The 26,899-nt window shown below is 41.4% G+C and overlaps 1 protein-coding gene across 2 annotated transcripts in view; it reads left to right on the top strand.

Moving 5' to 3' along the window:
• The window catches only part of LOC138969327 (cGMP-dependent 3',5'-cyclic phosphodiesterase-like), a 156,915-nt gene that overhangs the window by 51,852 nt on the left and 78,164 nt on the right, over positions 1–26,899 (top strand). The window contains exons 1-8 of one of the 2 annotated variants that reach the window (XM_070342098.1): positions 851–1,412; positions 7,523–7,612; positions 17,449–17,534; positions 17,907–18,007; positions 18,789–18,844; positions 19,237–19,305; positions 22,589–22,676; positions 24,315–24,367. In XM_070342098.1, coding sequence (XP_070198199.1) covers positions 1,200–1,412; positions 7,523–7,612; positions 17,449–17,534; positions 17,907–18,007; positions 18,789–18,844; positions 19,237–19,305; positions 22,589–22,676; positions 24,315–24,367 — 756 coding nt within the window. In that variant the 5' untranslated portion in view covers positions 851–1,199. Of the gene's footprint in view, positions 1–850; positions 1,413–7,522; positions 7,613–17,448; positions 17,535–17,906; positions 18,008–18,788; positions 18,845–19,236; positions 19,306–22,588; positions 22,677–24,314; positions 24,368–26,899 lie in introns of those variants that run through there. The other variant, XM_070342099.1, reaches the window with a different exon arrangement.

Raw genomic sequence — 26,899 nt, 5'->3', positions numbered from 1 at the left:
ATGTATTGTGTAAAAAAATTCCATCTCACACGGCATAAATAAATCCCTGCGCCTTGAATATATGTGCGCGATATAAATTGCATAAAAAAAATAAAATTCAAAAATAAATCCCTGCGCTTATAACTGTACCCACAGAATATGCGCGATATAAGCCTCATATTGATTGATATTGATTGATCGTGATGAGCATTTGCCTGTTGATATTTTTTTCAGTATTTGTCCGTTGCCTGCAAGAGGTTTGAAATGATTTGCCAACGCAGAAGGTCAGGCTCCTTATATACTCCTGCCGGGCCTTTAAGTGCAAACAGTCAGCTTATAGAAAAACTCATAAAACTGGCTCAGTGGGACCAGTGGAGACACGCCGTGTTCTACTCTCAAAAGTCACGACCAAAAAAATGAAGTCGGTTCAGGGCCCGAATAAATAGGTCTCTGACTGCAGTGAACACAAAAGATGTGATAAAAGTGCTAATTTTTTTTTGCACACCCTGAATATTACAATTTTCCTGGTGACGGTGTCAACACCTTTCCGCTTTCGGTCACGACTGATTAGTCAGTATTTTCGTCACTCCATGAAGCCCGTCTTATTTCCTTGTTATGGTTTTGCATGATTCAGGCCATTATCTCTTCGTATTATTTAGCCTATAGGAGGCCAGTAAATTACCAGTTTAGGGCTACGCCTGAGAGAACAGGCGAAGGTGACTGTGGCCTTAGGCTTTACACAAGTCAGAAGCTCAGCAATCGATGTTTTGCTGACAACTGTCCAGTTTCCACGCATGTGGGTCTGTGTGGGTTTCTTTCTTCATCACCAGCGCTGTGAAGTCAGTGACAGATCTGAAAGCTCAGGGTTTGCAGTTGCACATGTGTGATAAGAGCGGCGTCGCGGCGCGCAGCCAGCGAAAGGTAAACACTGCTGGCGGTGATTTTTTTATTGGAAATCCGGACAGTTGTCGCTTTCTCAGTTCCTCATTTGCAGACATCACCGCTGCCAGTCTGTTTCTCCGCCCACAGTCTGGCGGAGTCGCTTCCCTTGAAAACTGGAGGCGCTCTACAGCTTAGTACCACAGTCTGCACAGACGTTTGTTGACGATTCTCTTCGTATTCGCGCGATGCTGTCGAAAAGGGGATGGTATCGCAGCATGCATTTTCGTGCGAATGCTTCCTGATTCCTTCATCAGGATGGAACACAGTGCGCATCAAGCATGGTGATCGTCGTTTTTCACGCTCTTGCATCGGCGTTCTTGTATCTTCGAGATCGTTTGTTAATGGTCTGCCAAAGTCCAAGACTGGCGGACAGGAACTTCTCGAATGACTGTGACACTGGCAGTGGCACTTCCCAGCATCGTCATTTCGATAACGATTCCGGTTGCTTTCGTTGGCGTACCTCCCCTCGTCACACAATCGACATTCTGAAGGTAAAGTTCTGTTCGTTATACTGTATCGACAAGGCTTGTTACTTTCCTTACTGCGCTGACGACTTGAGAGATTGCACAGGTCCGGTTTCACTGACTTTCGGAAGCACTACTGTGATTTTGATATTCGGGTTCGACACATTGTCTGTCCGTGTTTGTTGCATCGCTTTGTCTGAAACACACACACACACACGCACACACACACACACACACCATATAAACCCGTCGATTCCTTCAAACGCGTATAACCAGGCGCTACCAGCGATTCTGTTCATAAAATACATAATGGTGCTTCACTCTCAAGTTGAGACTGGGATAGAGAGCTAGAGCTAGGGGTCTAGCTTGGTGGTCAGTGACTCGGAACAAAGAAAAGGAAAGAGGGGTTGCTGACTTAAATGACGGCTTACTAGTGCCAAAACCTCATAATTACCATTTTCACGTGTTTATTACTAATTTTCCCGTGAAAATTAGTAATTTTCCTAACTTTCACCTGTTAATTACTAATTTTTAGTTTTGGCTCACTTCCTGACGGATTGCTAGTGCCAAAACTAAAAATTGGTAATTTTCCCGTGAAAATGAGTAACTAACAGGTGAAAACAGTAACTGACAGCGTTAATTAGTAATTATCACGTGATAATGGGTAACCCCAGGTTTTGGCACTAAAAGCCGTCATAGGGCTTACTAGTGCCAAAACCTCATAATTGTAATTATCAAGGGAAAATTAGTAATTTTCCCTTGATAATTACCATTTTCACGTGTTAAGGCAAAAAAAAAAAAATAGTTGTGGTTACGGTAACATAGCCCCAAAAAATAGGGTAGGAAGGTAGGCAATCCCTTGTTGTTTTTTTTTAACTTTTTTTTCTAATGTGTACAAATTAAACCTACTTGACAGGGAAATAAGTGTGCGACTCGGGCGCTTTCGCTTTCATAGCGTTTTCTGCACTCGTTTTCTTGTGTGTTTTCTGTTTTTTTGACAAATCTATATATATATACGACTAGTGTCTGTGTGTCTGTCTGTGTATCTGTCTGTGTATCTGTCTGTGCGCGATGCACGGCCAAAGTTCTCGATGGATCTGCTTCAAATTTGGTGGGCATATTCAGGTAGACCCGGGACACGACACAACCTGGTCGATATTTCAACACGTGCTCTCAGCGCGCAGCGCGGAACCGATTTTGGTTCCACCTCAGCTATTTTGGTTCCACCTCAGCTACCCGGGCCCCCATACCGACACACCATAGCCGCTACACCACATCACAACGCCAAAGTTCTCGGTGGATCTTTTTCAAATTTGGACACCGTATTCAGCTACACCCCGGACACAATATCATCGATGAGATATTTCAACACGTGCTCTCAGCGCGCAGCGCTGAACTCATTTTCGTTTTTGTGTTCATTTCACCATTATAAGTAACTCTTCCTTATCTTCTCCAGTGTTTGGCGTTTATCTCCCTTCCTTCGTGTGGCTTTCCCGTTCAGTTGTAAGTTACTACACTGCGCTGTCCACTGCGCTGAGCGTCTTCGGATATATTCCCGGCGTTCTGTTACTGTTACTATTTTTAGAAGGTCAACGCAGTGTACAGAACGTAAATTGGACCCGTAAATTATCCTCACTGTAAAAGTGCAAAGGTCGAATCAATTTATAGCCACGCGAAAAATACACTGTCATCTATCTCTCTATAGATACGGCTTCTCTGTGTTTTTGTGTGTGTGTGTGTGAGTGTGTGTGTCTCTATGTAAGCAACACCTGTGCATTGTTCAGTTCTGTTTGTGATGTGGTCTGGCGGCTTTTGTGTAATTTTATGTACTGGCCTTCCTTTGAGAAGCCATAACTTGCTCAGTCCTGTTTGAGTGGAGTTCGCCTCCAAAGGTGATTAACACGGTTACATTCGTCGACAAGGATGGGACTCGATATGGTCAGGAATGGCATTATGGCCACTGAATCATTTTCGTGCTGTTCCCATTCCACGAATATGGGAGGGACCTAAGCTTGGCGGGTCCATTGTTCGGACCCGGCGAAGCCGGCGTACGGCTCTAAGTACTTCTTCCCGGCGAAGCCGGCTACCCGGCGAAGCGGGTATTCATTCTAGTGTAATAAAAAGTTATAGGGTCGGCCCCTAAAAATAGGGTAGGTCGGGTTACCGTAACCACACCTATTTTTTTTTTAGGCCTAATTACTAATTTTCCCGGGGAAATGACTAACTTTCACCTGTTAATTACTAATTTTTAGTTTTGGCTTACTTCCTGATGGATTGCTAGTGCCAAAACTAAAAATTAGTCATTTTCCCATGAAAATGACTAATTATCCCGTGAAAATGAGTAACTAACGAGTGAAAACAGAAACTGACAGCGTTAATTAGTAATTATCACGTGATAATGGGTAACCCCAGGTTTTGGCACTAGTAAACCGTCATAGACTTAGCTTGCAATTTTGTATGCGAAGACATCTATGCAAAGCCTTCCGATATTATATATTGAACTCAGCACATAAATACCGGAAGAGAAAATGTTTCGATCTTTCTAGTCTGGCAACGAGAAACCCTAACATACCAAATGTGTGGGTGTGTTGTTGTGCAGACGCCTTTTCTTAAACAATACTGGGGGTAACATTACTGTTTTTTTTTACATTTAGTCAAGTTTTGACTAAATGTTTTAACATAGAGGGGGAATCGAGACGAGGGTCGTGGTGTATGTGTGTGTGTGTGTGTGTGTGTGTGTGTGTGTGTGTGTGTGTGTGTAGAGCGATTCAGAGAAAACTACTGGACCGATCTTCATGAAACTTGACATGAGAGATCCTGAGTATGGTATCTCCAGATGTTTTTTTCATTTTTTTTATGTCTTTGATGACGTCATATCCGGCTTTTCGTGAAAGTTGAAGCGGCACTGTCACGCTCTCATTTTTCAACCAAATTGGTTGAAATTTTGGTGAAGTAATCTTCGACGAAGCCCGGACTTTGGTATTGCATTTCAGCTTGGAGGCTTCAAATTTAATTAATGAGTTTGCTCATTAAAGTTGTCATTAAAATCGATTTTTTTGCAAACAGAATTAAAATTGATTGCATCGTATTCTTCATCACATTCTGAATCTGAAAATATACATGTATGTATTGTATGTCATGTTTACTCTTAAAATGTGATCACAATTAACAAAAATAGATTAATTAGTTTTACGATTAAAATTTAAGAAATCGATCCAAAAATGATTTCATCTTATTCTTTATCATTTCCTGATTCCAAAAACATATAGATATGATAGGTTGTATTCAAAACAAGCTCAGAAAGTTAACAAGACTACAGAAAAGCGCGCTTTCCTGCTAAGCACAATACGCTACCGCGCTAATCTGGCGTGTCAATATCACTACGTTTTGCACGTGGGAGGTGAGCGATTTCCTTCACGCGGGGATTGACGAAGCTGTACTGTCTTGGTGAAAAAATACAGTGCGTTTAGTTTCATTCTGTGAGTTCGGCAGCTTGACTAAATGTAGTAATTTTGCCTTACGCGACTTGTTTAATTTTTATTCAAACCAATGTTTTGTGCCTTTCTAGGCACCCCTGCTTTAAGTTTAAGAAATTTTGATGCCACAGTAGCCTTTCCCTGATTCAGTCTGCCCACACATGCGCTTATGCAATCGAGCTCCCCGACTGACGAAAGCCCAGTCATATTGTGTATTTGACGCCTATATACACAATTGGTACTTTCCAAAATGGTTAATGCTCAGTTTAATATGCACACACACACACGCACATAGAGACATGTAGAGGAATACCCGGCTTCGCCGGGATGAAAGCGTTGTGGACAGTGACCTTCTAAAAATAGTAACGGGAATATCCGGCTTCGCCGGGATAAAAGCGTTGTGGACAGTGACTTTCTAAAAATAGTAACGGGAGTATGGATTGACGTCACACGAAGGAAGGGAGATAAACGCAAAACACTGGAGAAGATAAGGAAGAGTTACTGGGGATGGATGTACAGAAAAACCAAAATCGGTTCAGCGCTGCGCGCTGAGAGCACGTGTTGAACATTCTCATCGACCAGGTTGTGTCCGGGGTCTACCTGAATATGCCCACCAAATTTGAAGCAGATCCATCGAGAACTTTGGCCGTGCATAGCCAACACACACACACACACACACACACACACACACACACACACACACACACACACACACACACACACACACACACACACAGACAGACACAGACAGACACAAGTATATATATAAGATAGAAGAATCACCTAAGGGTTTCACAGTTGTTATTGTTATATAACTGTCTTGAATGTTATTGTTATCCGTGTCTTCATACATAATTTGGGTGTCTTGACTTGCAGAAAATATCCTTGAGGATTAGAGCGGTCATTCATATTATCTTGGGTGTGTGTGTGTCTCTCTCTCTCTCTCTCTCTCTCTCTCTCTCTCTCTCTCTCTCTCTCTCTCTCTCTCTCTCTCTCTCTCTCTCTCTCTCTCTCTCTCTCTCTCTCTCTCTCTCTCTCTCTCTGTATGTGTGTGGGTGTGTCTCTCTCTCCCTCTCTCTCTCTCTCTCTCTCTCTCTCTCTCTCTCTCTCAACTTGACCCCACCGATTCCACGAATTGACCTTTATAAGACCGGTCTTGCTTTTTCGGGTACATCGGTCTGGAATTCACTTCCATCATCCTTCAAGCACTTGAAGTCGTTAAAAAGTTTTAAAAAATGTGTTAAAAAACACTTAATGTCTGAGTAGTTTAACGCGTTTCCATCTACCACAGTTAGTATGTCAAAGATATGCTGTGTATTTTATTCTGAACATATTTTGTTGTACTGTTGCTACATGTTCCATTGCTACTAGCTTGTACGCATAATTACCTGCATAGTATGCATTTGATTTTATTGATAACCACATGTGTATGCTCTTCATGCATCATCTTCATCGTCATCATCTTCATCGTCGTTGATCATCATCGTCATCATTATCATCACATGTTTAAGTTTTCCCACCTCCTTTCTTTGTTAACCTTTACATTTTTACATTTAGTCAGGTTTTGACTAAATGTTTTAACATAGAGGGGGAATCGAGACGAGGGTCGTGGTGTGTGTGTGTGCGTGTGTCTGTCTGTGTGTGTGTGTGTGTGTAGAGCGATTCAGACTAAACTACTGGACCGATCTTTATGAAATTTGACATGAGAGTTCCTGGGTATGATACCCCCAGACGTTTTTTTCCTTTTTTTCGATAAATGTCTTTGATGACGTCATATCCGGCTTTTTGTAAAAGTTGAGGCGGCACTGTCACACCCTCATTTTTCAATCAAATTGATTGAAATTTTGGCCAAGCAATTTTCGACAAAGGTCGGACTTCGGTATTACATTTCAGCTTGGTGGCTTAAAAATTAATTGATGACTTTGGTCATTAAAAATCTGAACATTGTAAAAAAAATAATTTTTTTATAAAACGGTCCAAAATTACGTTCATCTTATTCTTCATAATTTTCTGATTCCAAAAACATTAAATATCTTATATTTGGATTTAAAACAAGCTCTGAAAATTAAAAAAAATAAAAATTATGATCAAAATTAAATTTTCGAAATCAATTTAAAAACACTTTCATCTTATTCCTTGTCGGTTCCTGATTCCAAAAACATATAGATATGATATGTTTGGATTAAAAACACGCTCAGAAAGTTAAAACAAAGAGAGGTACAGTAAAGCGTGCTATGAAGCACAGCGTTACCGCTACCGCGCCAAACAGGCTCGTCACTTTCACTGCCTTTTGCACTAGCGGCGGACTACGTTCAGTTTCATTCTGTGAGTTCCACAGCTTGACTAAATGTAGTAATTTCGCCTTACGCGACTTGTTTTATTTTATCATTGTGTGTCTGCATGTGCGTCCCAAGGACAGATTGTAAGAAAAGGCGTAGCCTTAAATCTTAATCCTTGTAAGATAAAGTTCAATTCAATTCTCTCTCTCCCTCTCTCTCCCCCTCTCTCCCCCTCTCTCTGTATGTGTATATGAAACTAGGAGACTGTTTTGTGTCATTGTCAATGTGCATGTGTTTATATATATATTTTCTTTATGTGTTTATGTTTAAAGGACAATATCAATGTTTACTCATACAAAATTTGCAAATTTCTCTGTTTCAGGATGCCTTCCTCCCCATACTTGATGCAACAAATGTGTCGGAACTGAGAGAAGCAGCTTACAGCTCCTTAGTTCAATGTCTGCCAAGGGTGGTATGTTTCCTGTCTTGTCAATTATCGCCATGTGCCTGTTGTTTGTGTAGTATTGTTATATCTTTGAGTAAACTTTGTGCTATGCGTAAATGCCAAATTTTACTTAAATTATCACAATTAAAATAGTAATGTCTTAATTGGTTAGAAATCAGAAATTAACAGTATCAGGCTGAGAAATTATGTCATAAGTGCTAATTCCACAGTGGATCCATGTGTGGAGGGATTCTCTCAAACATCAAAACGGATGCAGTTGTTATGTTGCACTCTTGTTTATTCGTTCTACAAAAACCAACCGGATCAACCTGTAAAGATTATAATAGAATAATAAGTACTACGAACTACAATGATATATTTGAGCATGCAAAGTACTACCAACATTACCAAAAGCAGTTTCAAGTTTTCTCCCTAAAAAGATAATACAATCATCCAAAAAATTACAATAGATCAAGGAATCATGGTAAATCAACAAGTAAACCTTGACTACGTGAACAGCAAACTAAAAATAGGTAACCGCATGGATTACACACACACACAATGTCAAACATAGAAAACAATATTGTAAAGGTGAGAGTAATTAAAATGAAAAAAACATGACTAAGAATGACGTACAAATAGCATTACTGCAAACCGTGGAAGACCAACCTGAAAACAGTGTCAGCTTTAGTGAGCAGAAGACAATCATCAAGGCATTGATGAGGCCAAGGACAAACAGAGATGACTACCACGCAATGTCCAGAGAGCAGCAAGTCAACCTCATCAGGCTGCGTACTGGCCACAACAGGCTCAATGCTCACATGAACCGAAAGTTCAAGCTGGCGCCATCACCAACCTGTGCCTGCGGTCAAGAAGACCAAACAGCGGAACACATCTTACAGCGATGTCCCTTACTAGATGAGGAACGAAAAGAAGTGTGGCCGTCACCAACTCCCTTGCAGACCAAACTATACGGCAGTCGACAGGAGTTGGAGAAAACGACAACATTTATCACCAGTGCTGGACTGATTGTGTAACCTCTGCGAACGCCAAGAAGAAGAAGAAGAAGACTGCAAACATGTTAACAAACACCAAGAAAACAATCCCGTTTGCAGTTATAATCTTCTCGAAATCAAAAGCAAGATTATCCCACACACCTCAGGACAATTTCCTCTCGGTCACGGTCGACATCTCATGTACAGCATCTCTCAGGCTACACCATGATCTGACTGTAAACAAATACCTTGTCTACTCAGTGAACTCATTCCACAAACACAAGTTTCATCAACAAGGTATACAAGCACAATGTCCAATCAGAGCGAAAAGGGGTATTTATTATCATAATCGCCCGTGTGTATAAGTGATTACCAAAATATTTCAATCGGTTCCGCCTCCTAATTGAGCGTGATAAGGAGAAGGGGGAAGGAAGGAAGGGAAGGGGGGATACTCTTGAACAATTAATCAGCTACTGTGCGGTACATTCCGAGGTACCTGTCAAGACTCTGGCGCGCTCTGTGCGTTTACTGCCAGACCCTAGCAGACACAGGGGAAGGGAAAGGGGGAAAAGGAAAATAGGGCCACCACGGCGCTGTTCTCACTTATTCATTACAAACAGAATTTTATCCGTAATAGGGAAAACTCATCTTATGCAATTTGGACCTTCGTGTAACTTCCATACAATTCATACAGCTCGCTATCATATAATTCGACACACCTTTTTATCTACCGTACTTTCCGGGTCATAAGGCGCGACTTTTTTCCTCGAGTTCGACCCCTGCGTCTTGTATAACGAAGCGCCTAATCCGTGAATGAAATACGAAAAAAAATCAAAGAGACCGCTTGAGTACCAGTCAAACAACTTGTGATAATGCATGTTTCAGCTACTAGGTACTGCCCTGCCTTTGATCTGGTCGCACACACAGATTTACACTCTGTTAAACTCGGTCACTGACCGGTCACTGACCCCGGTGCAGGAAGTGTTTCCTCTCTCAGATATGACAGAGGAACCACCTCTCATGGCAAAAACTGGGTCATTGACCCCTGGGAAGAAGGTCGTGTCTATAAACAAGGCCACCCAGCTATCACAATGCCTTTGATCTGGCCGCACACACAGAGCACACATATTTTCACTCAGTTAAAGTCGGTCACTGACCCAGGTGCAGGAAGTGTTTCCTCTCTCAGATATGACAGGGGAACCACCTCTCATGGCAAAAACTGGGTCATTTTGGTGCGCCCTGGCCCCCTGCGTCCAATGGGTGACTGGATTGCAATTTTTGACTCACATGCGAAGCAAAAGTGAGTCTATGTACTCACCCGAGTCGTCCGTCCGTCCGTCCGTCCGTCCGTCCGTCCGTCCGGAAAACTTTAACGTTGGATATTTCTTGGACACTATTCAGTCTATCAGTACCAAATTTGGCAAGATGGTGTATGATGACAAGGCCCCAAAAAACATACATAGCATCTTGACCTTGCTTCAAGGTCAAGGTCGCAGGGGCCATAAATGTTCCCTAAAAAACAGCTATTTTTCACATTTTTCCCATTTTCTCTGAAGTTTTTGAGATTCAATACCTCACCTATATATGATATATAGGGCAAAGTAAGCCCCGTCTTTTGATACCAGTTTGGTTTACCTTGCTTCAAGGTCAAGGTCACAGAAGCTCTTCAAAGTTGGATTGTATACATATTTTGAAGTGACCTTGACCCTGAACTAGGGAAGATAACTGTTTCAAACTTTAAAATTATGTGGGGCACATGTTACGCTTTCATCATGAGACACATTTGGTCACATATGATCAAGGTCAAGGTCACTTTGACCCTTATGAAATGTGACCAAAATAAGGTAGTGAACCACTAAAAGTGACCATATCTCATGGTAGAAAGAGCCAATAAGCACCATTGTACTTCCTATGTCTTGAATTAACAGCTTTGTGTTGCATGACCTTGGATAACCTTGACCTTGATGACCTTGACCTTGGGTCAAGGTCACATGTATTTTGGTAGGAAAAATGTGTAAAGCATGTGAGTCGTATGGGCTTTGCCCTTCTTGTTTTTAAAAAGAAGGGGGTGCGTCTTGTATAACGAAGCGCCTTGTCACCCGGAAAGTACGGTAACAATCACAAACAATAAAATAGCTATCCGTAAGCTATCAGACCACTTTTTATAATAAACCAATTCTAAACAATATCTTTACACAATCAAACTAGAAAAATGCAAAATATCCGTGAACAACTATCAAACATACATTTCTTAAGATCCTGATTACGTTTAATAAAGAGAATCAATAATTCTTTCAACACAAAATTCAATATTTCGCAATTATGAAAATAAGAATGCATACAAAATAGATACTTATAAACTAACAACAAAACATGCATACAAAATAGATACTTATAAACTAACAACAAAACATCTATACAATCTCAAATAAAATGTAAACGTACCTTCTTGTGCAGGACACAAGTTACAAATTCACCTCTGGGAACAGAATTAGCAAAAACGTCTTTATGGTTTCGGAGTCAGGAAAACAAAGAAAGATATTCGCGCCACAAACGAGGATATCAGGAACAAATTACTTATCAAAGTAATACTCCTAAAACATAGTCCCTTCATTCCAAAGAAAATTCCCAATTTCTCTTCAAAAACAAACTATAAAAATATATGTATCAAAACGTTACATAACTTATGCAGACTATTATTCTCTTCAACCCTTATGAACAATGTGAATTTAAACAATACAATAATCATTATCAATACGCCATGCATATTCATGAGCATTAGTCTTTTTTGCTGATCCTACATAGAAAGCACAGGGCGACCAACGACCTCTGCCACGGAAACGCTCCGGCACCTGCGATGTCTCACGTGCGAGAAACATAACTAGCGTTGGCAGCGATAAGGACCATACGTGAGAAAAAGGGTGCGAAACCATGAAAGTCTCTTGCAAGGAATGGCACTACCCTTAGATCGACCATAAAACAACATTGTCCATACAGTCCAAGAATTAGAGACAAGGAAACGTAAGAGAGAGAGAGACAGAGAGAGAGAGAGACAGAGAGACGGAGAGAGACAAAATCTCATCCCGTTACACATGTATCAGTTTTAACTGGAGTATTTGTACCAAAATGCAGAACAGATGGACAAGTTCACATGCACAATGCCTGCAATGATCTCACTGTTATTGCGGCAACAGAGATGCACAACAGGTGGAGAAGTTCACATGCATAATGTCGTTGGTGGTCTCAGTGTTCAGACAGCAATGACCCATGCATGATCTGCTTATGGGGTTGGATCAGAATTGTATAAAACTCTCCCATCTAAGCATTGAACATTGTTGGAAGGTCAAAAAGACATGAGAACTTTTTTTTCAGTGTCAGTAAAGTGAGATAGAAAAATGGTAGTAGATACAGCTAACAATAATTTCTGATTACACTGTCTTACCAAGAACACATGCAGACAGCTGTGCCCAACATCTAAGACAGTGCAACCTCTGATATGAATCAGGGACTTCAGAACACCATCAATTCGACATTGTCAAACTAGTTAAAGGAAACTAGTTGTTTAAAAAGTTGTACCATAATGTTTTTGCTCCGGTGGAATGAGTAGTGTTGCCGTCCGTACACAGAAATGTTGATGTTATCTTGAATATTTTTGAAGTTAGGGCTTTAAAACTTTGCACACTTTTAGGGTTTGATGATCTTTCAACATGACCCCAGTTTCGTTGACCCTTGCCAAATGTTGGGGTCACAGCGGGGTCATGTTTCGGTTCATACAAATTTAACGTTGAGGATTTCTCTGATATTTTGTAACTAAGACTCCTCTAAATTTCACACACTTGTCGGTTTTGATGATTTTGAGACTTGACACACATTTGGCTTGTTATCAGATTTCAAGGTCACATTATGAAAATGTTTGCTAGAAAAGATCTATCACTACTAACAAATATCCACTGAGCTATCAAGGAAATAAGTCTCCACTTCCTCAAAATAGGATGGTATATACTAGTTAACAGTTCCAGCGCTACATGGAAGAAAGAAGTAAACCCACGTGATACCTAAAGCGATTCCAATTGGCCGAGAGGTTTTCGTCGAGTAAAATTCGTGTTGTCTGCACGGCAAAGCATGGTGATAAAGAAGGCGAGTGAACTCGACGGTTCATTTTCATCAAAGTTGTAGCATCAATTTCAAGTTCAATACATTTCAGTGGCATATACACTTGCCCAATAATTGCCCAGTAATGTAGGTTACCGACTTCGGAAATGGGGGGTCCCAATTTTGCAAATCACTACAAATGTGCACTTTCTTAAGCGTTCATATCACGGGAACTTACTCGCAAAAGGGATATGCACATGCGCAAATTCCACGGAACTGGAAGTGGAAGAAGAAAAAACTAAAAAAAAAAAATCTGCGCATGCACAATTCCAAAATGGCCGCGGAACTGTTAATCGGTGTATTGTTATTTGAGGTTACAGCTTAGTGTCTGGGATAATTTTAACTTGGCTAGACTAGTGGTGACAACATCATGTTATGATGTTCTGTCAGGAATGATGTCACTCAAGTTTCTGAGTACACAATTTTTGTCTTGGCCAGCCAAGTATCAATCCTGTCAAAAAAGACTTATTACGGTGTTTGTTTCTGGGGTTGGTTTTTTGAGTCACTTGAGAAAAAGTGACTCTATGTAATCGGTCAGTGTTAGTCTGTCCGGCCGGCCAGCCGGCCGTCCGGCCGGCCGTCCGTAGACACCACCTTAACGTTGGACTTTTCTCGGAAACTATCAAAGCGATCGGGCTCATATTTTGTTTAGTCGTGACCTCCAATGACCTCTACACTTTAACGATGGTTTCGTTGACCTTTGACCTTTTTCAAGGTCACAGGTCAGCGTCAAAGGAAAAATTAGACATTTTATATCTTTGACAAACTTTTCTCGGAAACTATCAAAGCGATCGGGCTCATATTTTGTTTAGTCGTGACCTCCAATGACCTCTACACTTTAACGATGGTTTCGTTGACCTTTGACCTTTTTCAAGGTCACAGGTCAGCGTCAAAGGAAAAATTAGACATTTTATATCTTTGACAAAGTTCATCGGATGTGATTGAAACTTTGTAGGATTATTCTTTACATCAAAGTATTTACATCTGTAGCCTTTTACGAACGTTATCAGAAAAACAAGGGAGATAACTAGCCTTTTCTGTTCGGCAACACACAACTTAACGTTGGGCTTTTCTCGGAAACTATAAAAGTGACCGGGCTCAAATTTTATGTGAACGTGACTCATTGTGTTGTGAATAGCAATTTCTTCCTGTCCATCTGATGCCTCATATAATATTCAGAACTGCGAAAGTGACTCGATCGAGCGTTTGCTCTTCTTGTTTCCCTCTTTTTCTCTCGAAACTTGGGTGTGGAGTATGAGGTTTGTGATGGTGGTGGGAAGGGGGGTGGGGCAAGTGTGTTCTGGGATATTCTTAGGATTGAATAACTATAAAGGAATTTATATCACTTGTCAGGTCACATTTAAGGATCAAGTGTTTGGCAATAAGTAGGAAATCAACGTCTCTTTGACATTATTTTATGACAGCAAATATTTTGTTTTCATACACAGTGGAACCATCCTTTTAATCTGCGAAAACAGTGTGCATGGTTGTCAGCCCTACTATGACTTTGAAATACATGTACAGTTATTCAGGAACAGTGCATATCACAATATCAGTCAGGCTTGTAGTCAGTTAATGGGCAGCATTAGTGTACCGTTCAGCCAAGTGTGAAACGGTTATGGTGATTCGGCTTTCGCTTTTTCCACCTGAGCCCACCTTGATGGTCTGATGACAATGGTGGGTGTGAAGCAATAAAAAGTGAGTTAATGCCTGCAGTTCCCGCAGCTACAGCTGGTGATGCTAATGGACAGGCAACTGCAGCTTTTCACTAACTACCTAATCGGCCATTTGGTGTCATCTCAGCTCCAAGTTTGCCATTAAATTCAGTTTTCAGAACCATTTTTGCCTCCCCCATTTATTTTTTCGGCGGACAATTTTGCTTTTTCGGCGGAACAAAAAAAACGTTTCGGCGGAAATTTGCCTTTCGGCGGACAATTCCCATGCCTGAATAAGGCTTGGAGAGCAAAGGCTCATGCATGCGCATACATCAGAGGTTCTGACTCAAAAACAATAATGTTTAGGTGTGCTCAGAAAGAAGTGCATTGACAATGTTCTTGAAGATAGTGTAACTCAGTGATCACAATCAGATCATGCCTCTGTTTTGTCCTCCACGCATGAGTTGTGACGTCAGTCGGGAGAGTTAACAGATACCTGATTGTTGTGAATACTCTTCAGTATGTCCTCATTAAGCTCTAAATGGGTTTCTGGCTGGGGAAGGTGGAAGCTCACTTAGACTGCAAATGCCTCATTTGCACCTAACCAAAAGGTTACAGAATACATGTAATTTATTTTTAGTTTACTTTTGAAGTTTGGGATGAGCCAAAATAATAGTTTCTGGTAATTTGTGTCCTGTGCAGATTGGTGCATGTGCTTGAGTTTAATGAGTTATTATTAAGACAACTAGGTCAAAATCGACAGAAAGTACCCTTCATCTGTGTAGTTGACCTCTCATCAGAGGGACTGACATGTCAGGTGCCACTGAGCCAGCGCTTTAGAGTTTAAAAGCAGTTGTCAGATTGCTGCTGTTATTAATAGAAGTTAACCAACAGAAATGGACAGGCATTTTCTCCAGTTCTGGTATAACAATAAAGCAGAATTAATGGAATGCTTTGTACTGGACTGTAGTACCTGAAGGGATGTACGTAACAAAGAACAGCTAACTGAAACAACATCATGGCCCTTACTGTTACTGGTAGTGTTACTGGTAGTGTTACTGGTAGTGTTACTGGTACTGGTAGTGTTACTGGGAGAGACAGTAACAATAGTGAAGGGAAATCGCACAGCTCATTCTCTCTGTATACCTCTGTTGCACAGCTGGCCAAGTGGTAAGACAATTAGCAACGTATATTTACAAAGCACTACGATTTCGCACTGATTCTCTGGATTAATGCTCAGTTGCAAGATGCAGGTCCATAATGTTGCTTTTTCTGCTTATTTTAAACATTGTTCGCTTGTATAATGTGTCACCAGTCTTGTTATGGGCCGGAGGCCTAACAAATAAAATTTCCGACTCCGACTCCGACTCCGACTCTGTTGCACAGCAGTTACCTGCAATGTGAAGCCTCCGATGAGAGGAGTCTCCTCTCAAGGAAGGACACTTGATTAATCTAATGTTTTTATATTTAGTCAAGTTTTGACTAAATATTTTAACATCGAGGGGGAATCGAAACGAGGGTCGTGGTGTATGTGCGTGTGTGTGTCTGTGTGTGTGTGTGTGTGTGTGTGTGTGTGTAGAGCGATTCAGACTAAACTACTGGACCGATCTTTATGAAATTTGACATGAGAGTTCCTGGGTATGAAATCCCCATACGTTTTTTTCATTTTTTTGATAAATGTCTTTGATGACGTCATATCCGGCTTTTCGTGAAAGTTGAGGCGGCACTGTCACGCCCTCATTTTTCAACCAAATTGGTTGAAATTTTGGTCAAGTAATCTTCGACGAAGCCCGGACTTCGGTATTGCATTTCAGCTTGGTGGCTTAAAAATTAATTAATGACTTTGGTCATTAAAAATCTGAAAATTGTAAAAAAAAAAAAAAATTTATAAAACGATCCAAATTTACGTTTATCTTATTCTCCATCATTTGCTGATTCCAAAAACATATAAATATGTTATATTCGGATTAAAAACAAGCTTTGAAAATTAAATATATAAAAATTATTATCAAAATTAAATTGTCGAAATCAATTTAAAAACACTTTCATCTTATTCCTTGTCGGTTCCTGATTCCAAAAACATATAGATATGATATGTTTGGATTAAAAACACGCTCAGAAAGTTAAAACAAAGAGAGGTACAGAAAAGCGTGCTATCCTTCTTAGCGCAACTACTACCCCGCTCTTCTTGTCAATTTCACTGCCTTTGCCATGAGCGGTGGACTGACGATGCTACGAGTATACGGTCTTGCTGAAAAATGGCATTGCGTTCAGTTTCATTCTGTGAGTTCGACAGCTACTTGACTAAATATTGTATTTTCGCCTTACGCGACTTGTTTTGTCTTTGTCTGTTAACTTTACCAATAGATACCTGTTGTGACAGGCCTCCTGGAATATAAGGACACCTTTGGCTGGCCCCAAGGGTTTTCTTTCATTGCAGGCAACGCTGTACGTGCGATGTAAGACCCCAGCTGATGAGAGGACACTTTCCAAGAAGAGACACATTCTGTTTAGTCTCTTTGTTACATTTAAACAAAAGATTCCTGTCGATTGCAACGGGCCACCTGTAATATGAATGCACTTTTGGCTGGTCGCAAGGGTGTCCTTTTTTATAGCAGGCACCTGGTGGTTTAAGGGTGGATATTTTTCCGATCTCCCAGTCCCAGATCAACTTATGTGCAGACCTGCTAGTGCCTTATCCCCCTTCCTGTGTACACGCAAGCACAAGTACACACGGAAAAGATCCTGTAATCCATTTCAGAGTTCGGTGGGTTAAAGAAACAGGAAATTACCCAGCATGCTTCCCCCGAAAGCGGCGTATGGCTGCCTGAACGGCAGGGTAAAAACGGTCATTCACGTAAAAACCCACTCATGCGAAGAAAACATGAGTGAACGTGGGAGTTTTAGCCCATGAACGAAGAAGAAGAATAGCAGGCACCACTGCTTTACATTGCCAGTGTCGTTGCATTAGCGTTAGTCTTTCTCCAATGTGTAATATTACTTTTTCTCCTTGAAGTTTTCAGTTACAAATTTGTCTCCACATTTTGCTTCTTTGTTGTAGGAGCGCCTGCAAGTGTTTCTTAAAAATCCCGTCACAAACGAAACAGAGGCAGATGGTGTCCCTTTACCAAAACGTGGCATTCTATGGTTTGTACAGTGTTTGTTTTATCTATGAAGTTTTACATTGTGCTATTCTGAAAAGGGAAAGTAAATCCTAATGGAATTTAATATTGAGGCACGTACGTATCCCAGTAGTTATTTATGTCTTTGAACTCTAGCTTCCCTTTGCAAATGCAATAGTTGTCAAGGCAGAATTGTAGTCATGAAAGAAAGACTTTAACCATGATGTTTCATGGTTGTATGTTATAGTGATTTTTGAGCAAGATGTATCCATCAGTTTTCTTTTATGCAAACTATGTCGATAAAAAAAGACTTGGCAGAAAGATCATGGAGATGTTGCTACCATTTATTTTTGTTAATGTATATATAGTAATATAATTTTGGTCCTATGTGTTTCAGGAATACAATTCACCAGAGCAAGATACGCGTATGCCCTGTTCCCCCTGAACCAGACCCCTTGTTAGGCATCCTCCAATTGCGCCCCTCAGATCCATACAAAGGTACTGTTTACAGGCTGTTTTTGCCTGGTTGTAACTCTGCATTTTTGTGTGTCAGAACATTTGGAATATAATGGAAGGAAAAGGTGCTGTGTGTGTGTGTGTGTGTGTGTGTGTGTGTGTGTGTGTGTGTGTGTGTGTGTGTGTGTGTGTGTGTGTGTGTGTCACTGTGATGAGTGAGTGTGTCACAGTGGTGTGTGTGTTTGTGTGTGAGTGTCCGACTGTGATGTGTAAGTGTGTCACCACATTGTGTGTGTGTGTATGTGTTTGTGTGCATTCTGTGTGCACACATGCATTAACATACATACATTTATCTGAACAAATCAAGGTGAGGGTTGGTGAAATAACTAGTTTTTCACTCTTTGGTGTTGAACAAATTTGTTCAAATTGTGGATGAAGCAGAAAGAGACAGAGTTATTCCTCTGAGAGCTGTGTCAGATTCTTACAGCATGCACAATACAGTCTTGACAGAGTGTTTGTGATGGGTGCTTGCGAGTTAAAGATTTTACACTAAGGTCTTGACTTCCATGTCTTTGCATGGCCACTGGTTGTGTATACCCATCCATCGAAAAGTGCACGGGTAGTTTTCCAAAAGGAGTTATTTCATGGTGAGGAAGAGGGAATAAAAAGAGGGTGCAGGGAGTTAAAAGGGGAACTAGGAAAGGTGGAGGATGGGGGAGGGAGAACGTGCTGCCACTGTAGTTTGGAACGCAGAGAGAAAACCCTGCATGCACGTGAATGAACACACAATTATTGATGGGCTTGACTCTGCTTTGTGTTTCAGTTCTTCTTCTTCCAATTTCGTCAAGACAGAGTGATTGTAGTTTAGGCATTATTGTTGTAAGTATACAACCTACTTATCTATCCTTAAAATAAAAAACTTAATTGCAGATTTGTAATATATTATGTGCACCGATTGTGTTGATAATCACTGTGTTGGATTAGGAAGCACTGGGTATGTTAACTGTTACATGCCAGAGAAACACTAAGAGTAGGTTGAAAACAAGTGGGGTTTGTTTGATTTTTCTAGCCTGTGTTCTGTTCTTAATACTTAGAAATACCAGTGTTGTTTTCACACATACCTTTCTCATCTGATGCATTGTTCTTGCCCTTGGCTGCATGATAGTTTTGACATGTAGGAAGTTTGTGTGTGTGTGTGTGTGTGTGTGTGTGTGTGTGTTATTTCATTGCGTTACAAGCATTCCAATAAATTTGCCATTACTTTTTTCCAGGGGTGTTTTAAATCATCAGACAGTCTGTCAATAGAAGAAGAAAAATGTCTCAACGTCCTTCTGAAACAGGTAAGTCAAGACTTCTTTGAATGTGTTTGTCGGCTTGGTCACAGTACAATCTATCCGTTGGTTTTTCAGGGCGAAGTGTTCGCTTCTTTTCACAGCGTTGTCTGATTGAGTTCCTGATGCACTTTAATTTTATGGACTGTCTTTTCTTTTTGCACACAGCCCAAGCTATGCTTTGTCTGGTTGTTTTGAGATTCTCTTAATTTTCTGACGTTCTGTCCATATTTGCACACAAGGCAAGCTTTACAATTACAGTGAGGCGCGCTAAGTATTGCATGCTCAAGGGCGATGAACTGCAATATCAAATTTGGTACATTGCAAAATAATTTGTGAGTATTCAGCTTGATTTAAGAGAAAGTAAAAACAATCTTAGATGTGGGAAGCTTCAGTGAGAGCGTCAATTTCTGTTTGTGGAGGTAGACTGTCGTTTATGATTTTAGGCAGTATGACCTTATTTGGACTTTTGAATGTATTGGATGGAAACGTGATCGGTGAAAAACAGCAGCCTTTTCCCTGTTCTGGTTAAACTTTATGTTTTCAAAAACAATAACATTTGTTCTGACTTGCTAAGCACCCTATCAGTATCATGTGCATCAACACAGCCGTGACTTATAGAAGACAGATAACCAGAGGAAGAGTCTTTCTTGTCCATCCCAGTCCTTAGATCTCAATATCATTGAACATTTATGGTTTAATGTTCAACTTCATCTTCAGCCCATTTCAAAATCAAGTATTGAGGTAGCTGTTGGTCATCACTTGGTATGCCTGGCAAATCCACTTCTTGCAGACTTTGTGCGCATCACTTCCCCATCTGTTATAAAGAGCAAACGACACACAACTAAATATCAGAAGTTTGAGGCATGTCAAATATATTTTATCAATGTTTCTTTCTCAATCCAAATTTAGTGCTTTAAATTTATGTCATCTAATAATTATGCAACGCTTATGGCACCACCCTGTAGATTCAGAGATTGTATTTGTGTGCGTGTGACTCAGTCTTTCACTGAGATACACAGCAGTTAACAGACCTGTTTACCAGTACGATTTGGGCGTATTTTGTACGCCAAATAATTATCGGTACGCAAATACGCGACACACGCACAAAATACGCCTAAGAAAAAGTCTACAATACGTTTTCCGGTGTTGGTGTGCTGATTACGGAATGGTACAACTGATACCGGTTTCGGTCGAAGGGAGATAACCATGACAGCAAGTCTTCAGCTGTGGAAACCTTGTTCAGTTGTTGGCACGTGCGATCGTCTGGACAATCGTGGCAAAATGGAGCGGTAAAATGTGCCAGTTTCGGATGACTGTACCAAGTCTAAACAGCAGAAGCAGCAGATGTTCTTGGAGAAATATAAGAAAGAGCCGGGAATTGTGGAGTCTACTATGGGAAAAAGTCATGCACACTGCAAGTATTGTAAATCAGATTTCTCTGTTGCCCATGCTGGGAAATATGACATCGAACGACACTGCAGTTCCAAAACTCACCTGGACAAGGTTGCTGCAAAGAAATCCGCTGAAAGCTGCCAAGGAATTATGAAGTTCATTCCCGCAAAGCAAATCCTGCCAGAAGAAAAGGCTGTTGTCCGCGCTGAAGCAATGTTTTCTGAGATGATTGTAAAAATGAACTTGCCACTGTCAACCGCAGATGTTATTTCACGAACTTAATCTTTTCATTATCAGTCTGTTTGGAAGACACTGGTTATAATGCTATAAACTGTTATAATGCTATCAGACTGTCACCACTGATTCGTTCTCTTCTCAGCCTGTCCCTGTCCGCTTCGGCATCCCACAAGGGTCTGTCCTCGGCCCTGTCCTTTTCACCCTGTGCACCCAACCCCTCTCCCTGGTCATCGAACGCCACGGCTTGAACTACAACTCCTTTGCCGATGACACGCAGCTCCAGAACAGCGCCAAGCCGGAGGACGTTGACAATCTCCTGGGATCCATCTCCAGTTGTTTCACTGACATCAAGAACTGGATGACTGAGAACAAAATGAAGCTGAACAGTGAGAAGACGGAGGCCCTTCTCGTTGGAACACGACAGAAGATTGCTTCCCTCACTGTGACCGACCTCCAGCTGGATGACGCGACTGTTCCATTCTCCCCTGCTGTCAAGAGCCTTGGCGTCTTTCTCGACTCCACTCTCTCCATGCAGACACACATCTCCTTCATCATCAAGACCTGCTTTTTCCACCTACGACGCATCGCCTCCATCCGTCGCTACCTCACCCACGACGCCTGTGTCAAGCTGGTTGTCTCCCTCATCTTTAGTCGTCTGGACTACTGCAACTCCCTTCTGGCTGGCCTCCCTGCCTCATCCATTCATGGCCTACAATGAGTCCAGAACGCTGCTGCCAGGCTGACGTTGAGGAAGACGAAGCGAGACCACATCACCCCCCTACTTCACTCCTTGCACTGGCTCCCTGTCAACACCCGAATCTCCTACAAACTGTCCACTCTGGTCTACAAGTGTCTCAACGACTCTGCTCCCGAGTACCTTCAATCCTCCCTGGACCTGTACACCCAGCCCTCTGACCGTCCCCTTCGTTCTGCTGCTGACCCACTCCGCCTTCACATCCCTCGCTCGAAACTCGCATCTGCTGGTCAGCGTGCATTTCCCTCCGCGGGCCCCTCCGTCTGGAACTCCCTGCCGCTTGAGCTTCACCAGAGCCCCTCTCTTGACGTGTTCAAGAGTAGGTTGAAGACTCAGTTCTTCCCGTAGCTGGCTGCGACTTTCATGTTCGACGTGATGTGTTGTGCCCCAAAAGACATTCTTGTGCTGTGCTCTGTGAGAGGTGTTTTCTTTGTGTTTAATATTATTTTGTTTGGACCTAGCTATTGATGTGTACATTGTTGTTAAAAAGTTGTTTTTTGTATGTTTATCAGGGTTTGCTTGAGTGTGTGATAGGGTTCATGTCCGTCTGTAGATGTTAGTTTCTTTGTTAGTCCTGTGTTGACAATTACTCTTCGACAAGCCCTTAGAACTGTACCCACGGAATACGAGCTATATAAGCTTCATATTGATTGATTGATTGAGGTAAATAAAATTGTTTTATCCCTGTTGTATTGGAAGGAGTTAAATTCTGAAGGTGTTCACAAGACATGCTATTCTTACACAAACACGTTTGCACCCACGCGTACATTTTCCCTAGCCCATGCTTGCAAAGTACACCAACTTTATGAAAAATACACTCAACTTTTTGGGAAAGTACTCTTGCCTCGGGTTTAGGGTAAACAGGTCTGAGTTAAGATCAACTCTATGTTTTATTTTCCATTTCAGATTTCTGTGGCATACTTCGCAGTTCGAAGACCTCAGCTAGACACAGTGACAGACAACTCTCGACTCGAGTCGTTGATAAGTCTGTGTGGTGAGTTTTCACTTTTAAGTAAACATACTGTATAGAATAAAAATGCAATGTCTCACACACACATCCACGCAGTCAGGCACCCACACTTATAAGCACATGCACACACACACACACATCCCACACGCGCACACACACACACACACACACACACACACACATCCCACACGCGCACACACACACACACACTGTTAGTGACACACACACACACACACCAAACACATCAAACACACACACACGCATGTGGACACATACTGTACTTTCAATTTAGCAACCATTGTCTGACCATCAACACTTGTGTTGCTCTGTAGACAGCTTTAGTTCTACTGTGAACGCTGACATGAAGGGCTTGTAAGCGGTTCTTTGTGTGTGTGTGTGTGTTTGTACAAAACGTCTGTACAGTTCAGTTCAAATCTTTGTTTTTGATACCATGGCAGACACACACAAGCACTCTTTCTGACATTCAGGTTTGCAACAGCTGTGAATCTTTTTATATTTTTTTTTATCATCAACCTTTTCTCTTGTTGATAATGATAATGAACGTTGTTGAATTGTGTTTACTTCTCTTTGTTGTATTGTTAGGGAGCTGACAGGTAAATGCCTGTAGTATTCAAAAATGAAGCAGTTGGTAAAAAGTGTTGGCTCACAAAATTGTATGTGTGAAAGAAACTTTTAGATCCACAGATTTTTTATTCACATGCTGTTCAGGTTTTTATTTGGAGACAAGTCTGTGGAATGCAAGAAGCTGTCAAAAAACAAACAAAGATTAAAATAATAAGAATTGCTGTGATTTTCAAATGTTCAAGTGTAGCTGTCTGGCACAAGGCTTAAGTCTTTTTCACACAGAATTCATCCTGCACTGCAAGCATGCATCCTCATCTGTAGCTTGTTGACGTATTTCCTGAACAGATTTCCTCTATGCTAAAACTGATGGTCAATTCAAATGTGTGGTACGCACTGCAATTCCCAATAATGAGAAAGCTTTGCCGCGGATTGAAAAGAAAAACAAATCCCCCTCTCCCTGAGTGGCCATTATGCTGCTTTATTATTTACAGGTAACACTAACAGAAAATCATTTCCATCAAGACCAGACAGGGAATAAAGAGATCCGCTGTAAGCCCTTTGATTTTCTGTGGCATTTCCAACAATGGCAGTCCCTTGGATTCTGGGACCATGCAAGTGCCTGTCATTTGTTAATATTGATTCTTAGCAGATTTAGAATTGCCCTCTTTTCCCTGCTGTTTTGCCCATTTTACGTTCGCTCTGTCCTCTTTTGAAGATCTGTTCTGGCTGTTTTGTTGTTGTCATTGTGAAAGGGTTGTGAGTGTGAATTGTTCAAATTGGGCAAGAGGTGCAAACTACAAGCCTAGCGTATCGGTCGACAATTATATATGCGTCACAAATTTGAAAGAAAAAGATCTTATTCTTACTGCCCTGGGAACAGCAAGATGCAGAGAGTGGTGCAGCCACACACATGCACAGATGCATTTCCCCCCACACACTCTCTCTCTCTCTCTCTCTCTCTCTCTCTCTCTCTCTCTCTCTCTCTCTCTCTCTCTCTCTCTCTCTCTCTCTCTCTCTCATCCAAAGTAGCCTCAAGCTAGTAATAAAGCAAAACTTCTTCTGTCTGTTTTCTTGCAGGAGAGCTACACGATCAAGATGCAGCTACCCTGGAGCTAAAAGTGATCCGCTATGTAAGTATATTGTGTGTATCAACATTCCCTATTGATCAGGCTTCAAAATTGCTACAAGCTAGTCTGCCAGAAGAAGATGAGAAATAGAACGGAATCCGATTGATGTATTGACACTGCCTGGCTATACTCCAGTCCAGCCTCGGCAATTCAACCTTAGAGAAATCTGCTGGAAGTGAGCCGAATATTTCAAATTTAATGCTGACTTAAAAGGTTTTAGCTGGATTTTTTCCCCCTGACTGAGTTGTCGGGTATGCATAATTTGCATTGACGTCAAAAGGAAGTGCACATGAGACATGTTTAGCAAAAGGACAAAACTCCCTTTCTTTCGGTTTGGCTGATGATCGATACACTCACCTCATCTCAAAGTCAAATAGTGTTAAATATAATCAACTTCACAGAATCCCAGCGGGCTTGGAATAGATTTTTCTAGAACTGGAAGCGCATCAGTCTTTCGTTCTGTCCCCGGTTCTTGACTCACACTGATTCTTGTATCTTCAGTTCCCAGGATGACTTGGGATTTTAAATAGTAATTATGTGTAGGTCTGTGTCGTCTCCAGCTCTAATTGGCACTTTGAGTTGGAAAAGAGAGGTCTGGTTAGAGAATGGTGTGAGACAGACGGGGATTAAGAGAGTAGGAAGAAAGGGCCGGGAGACAAAGGAAGTGGGGGGTGGGGGTAGTCAGACAAAGAGAAAAGAAAATTAGTAGTCTGAGCATATGCAATATGTGGGTTTGTACCTTTTGGTGGCTGAACCAGTGTTAGAACTGACTTTTCCCTACTTAGTTCACTTCAACAGACGTATTGGGTCATACAATGGAGTGGTAGTAGTGTGTGTTTGACAATGGCAGTTTGCATGTAAAACAAGTCGCGTGAGGCGAAATTACTACATTTAGTGAAGCTGTCGAACTCACAGAATGAAACTGAACGCACTGCATTTTTTTTTACCAACACAGTATATTCGTAGTGCTATCGTCAGTCCACCGCTCGTGGAAAAGGCAGTGAAATTGACAAGCCAGAATAGCGCTGTAGTGGTTGCGCTGAGAAAGATAGCATGCTTTTCTGTTTCTGTTCTTTTTATATTTAGTCAAGTTTTGACTAAATATTTTAACATCGAGGGGGAATCGAAACGAGGGTCGTGGTGTATGTGCGTGTGTGTGTGTGTGTGTGTGTGTGTGCGCGTGTGTGTGTGTGTAGAGCGATTCAGACTAAACTACTGGACCGATCTTTATGAAATTTGACATGAGAGTTCCTGGCTATGAAATCCCCGAACGTTTTTTTCATTTTTTTGATAAATGTCTTTGATGACGTCATATCCGGCTTTTCGTGAAAGTTGAGGCGGCACTGTCACGCCCTCATTTTTCAACCAAATTGGTTGAAATTTTGGTCAAGTACTCTTCGACGAAGCCCGGGGTTCGGTATTGCATTTCAGTTTGGTGGCTTAAAAATTAATTAATGACTTTGGTCATTAAAAATCTGAAAATTGTAAAAAAAAAATAAAAATTTATAAAACGATCCAAATTTACGTTTATCTTATTCTCCATCATTTGCTGATTCCAAAAACATATAAATATGTTATATTCGGATTAAAAACAAGCTCTGAAAATTAAATATATAAAAATTATTATCAAAATTTTTTTTTCGAAATCAATTTAAAAACACTTTCATCTTATTCCTTGTCGGTTCCTGATTCCAAAAATATATAGATATGATATGTTTCGATTAAAAACACGCTCAGAAAGTTAAAACGAAGAGAGGTACAGAAAAGCGTGCTATCCTTCTCAGCGCAACGAATACCCCGCTCTTCTTGTCAATTCCACGTGCACTGCCTTTGCCACGGGCGGTGGAGTGACGATGCTACGAGTATACGGTCTTGCTGCGTTGCGTTGCGTTCAGTTTCATTCTGTGAGTTCGACAGCTACTTGACTAAATATTGTATTTTCGCCTTACGCGACTTGTTAACTTCCTGAGTTTGTTTTTGATCCAAACATATCATATATAAATGTTTTACCGGCCCCCGTAGCGCAGTGGTAAGCGCATCGGGCTGCGGGCCGGGAGGTCGTGGGTTCGAATCCCATCAGGGTCATGTGGGTTTTTCGGGCTACGGTCGGCTCCTACCCAGAGTGGAAGTGCTATGGGAAAGCTGGGATCACACAGCCGAGTGTCATTCACTTAACGAATGCGACTTTGAGGGTGCTCAGGTTCTGTATACCTGACCAACACTGCAGGTGCGGCAGTTCTCAGGCCTGGTTGAAGCCAGGATATATTATGACAGTAAGCGTAGAGTGCTGCCCTGTCACGTAGTCTCAAAAACCAAATTGGAAATCCAAAGCATCATCATTATAATCATCCTCATCTCATTAATCATCGAAAATATAAATTGTCCTTGCTCTTGTGGCCCTTCATGCCCGGAGCTCTCATGGTGACCTTGGTCTCAGTGTTCCTGTTCGATCCTTCCCTGAATAGTAGTTCTTCTGTCAGTCTTCAACGTGTGATGTTCTGGGGGGTCGACGGAGGGACGTTGTGGCGGTCTGCT

The sequence above is a fragment of the Littorina saxatilis genome, linkage group LG6 (genome assembly GCF_037325665.1).
Source record: "Littorina saxatilis isolate snail1 linkage group LG6, US_GU_Lsax_2.0, whole genome shotgun sequence".
NCBI lineage: Eukaryota > Metazoa > Mollusca > Gastropoda > Littorinimorpha > Littorinidae > Littorina > Littorina saxatilis.
Note: the sequence above shows the minus strand (reverse complement) of the source record. Positions and strands in the feature narration are given on the sequence as shown.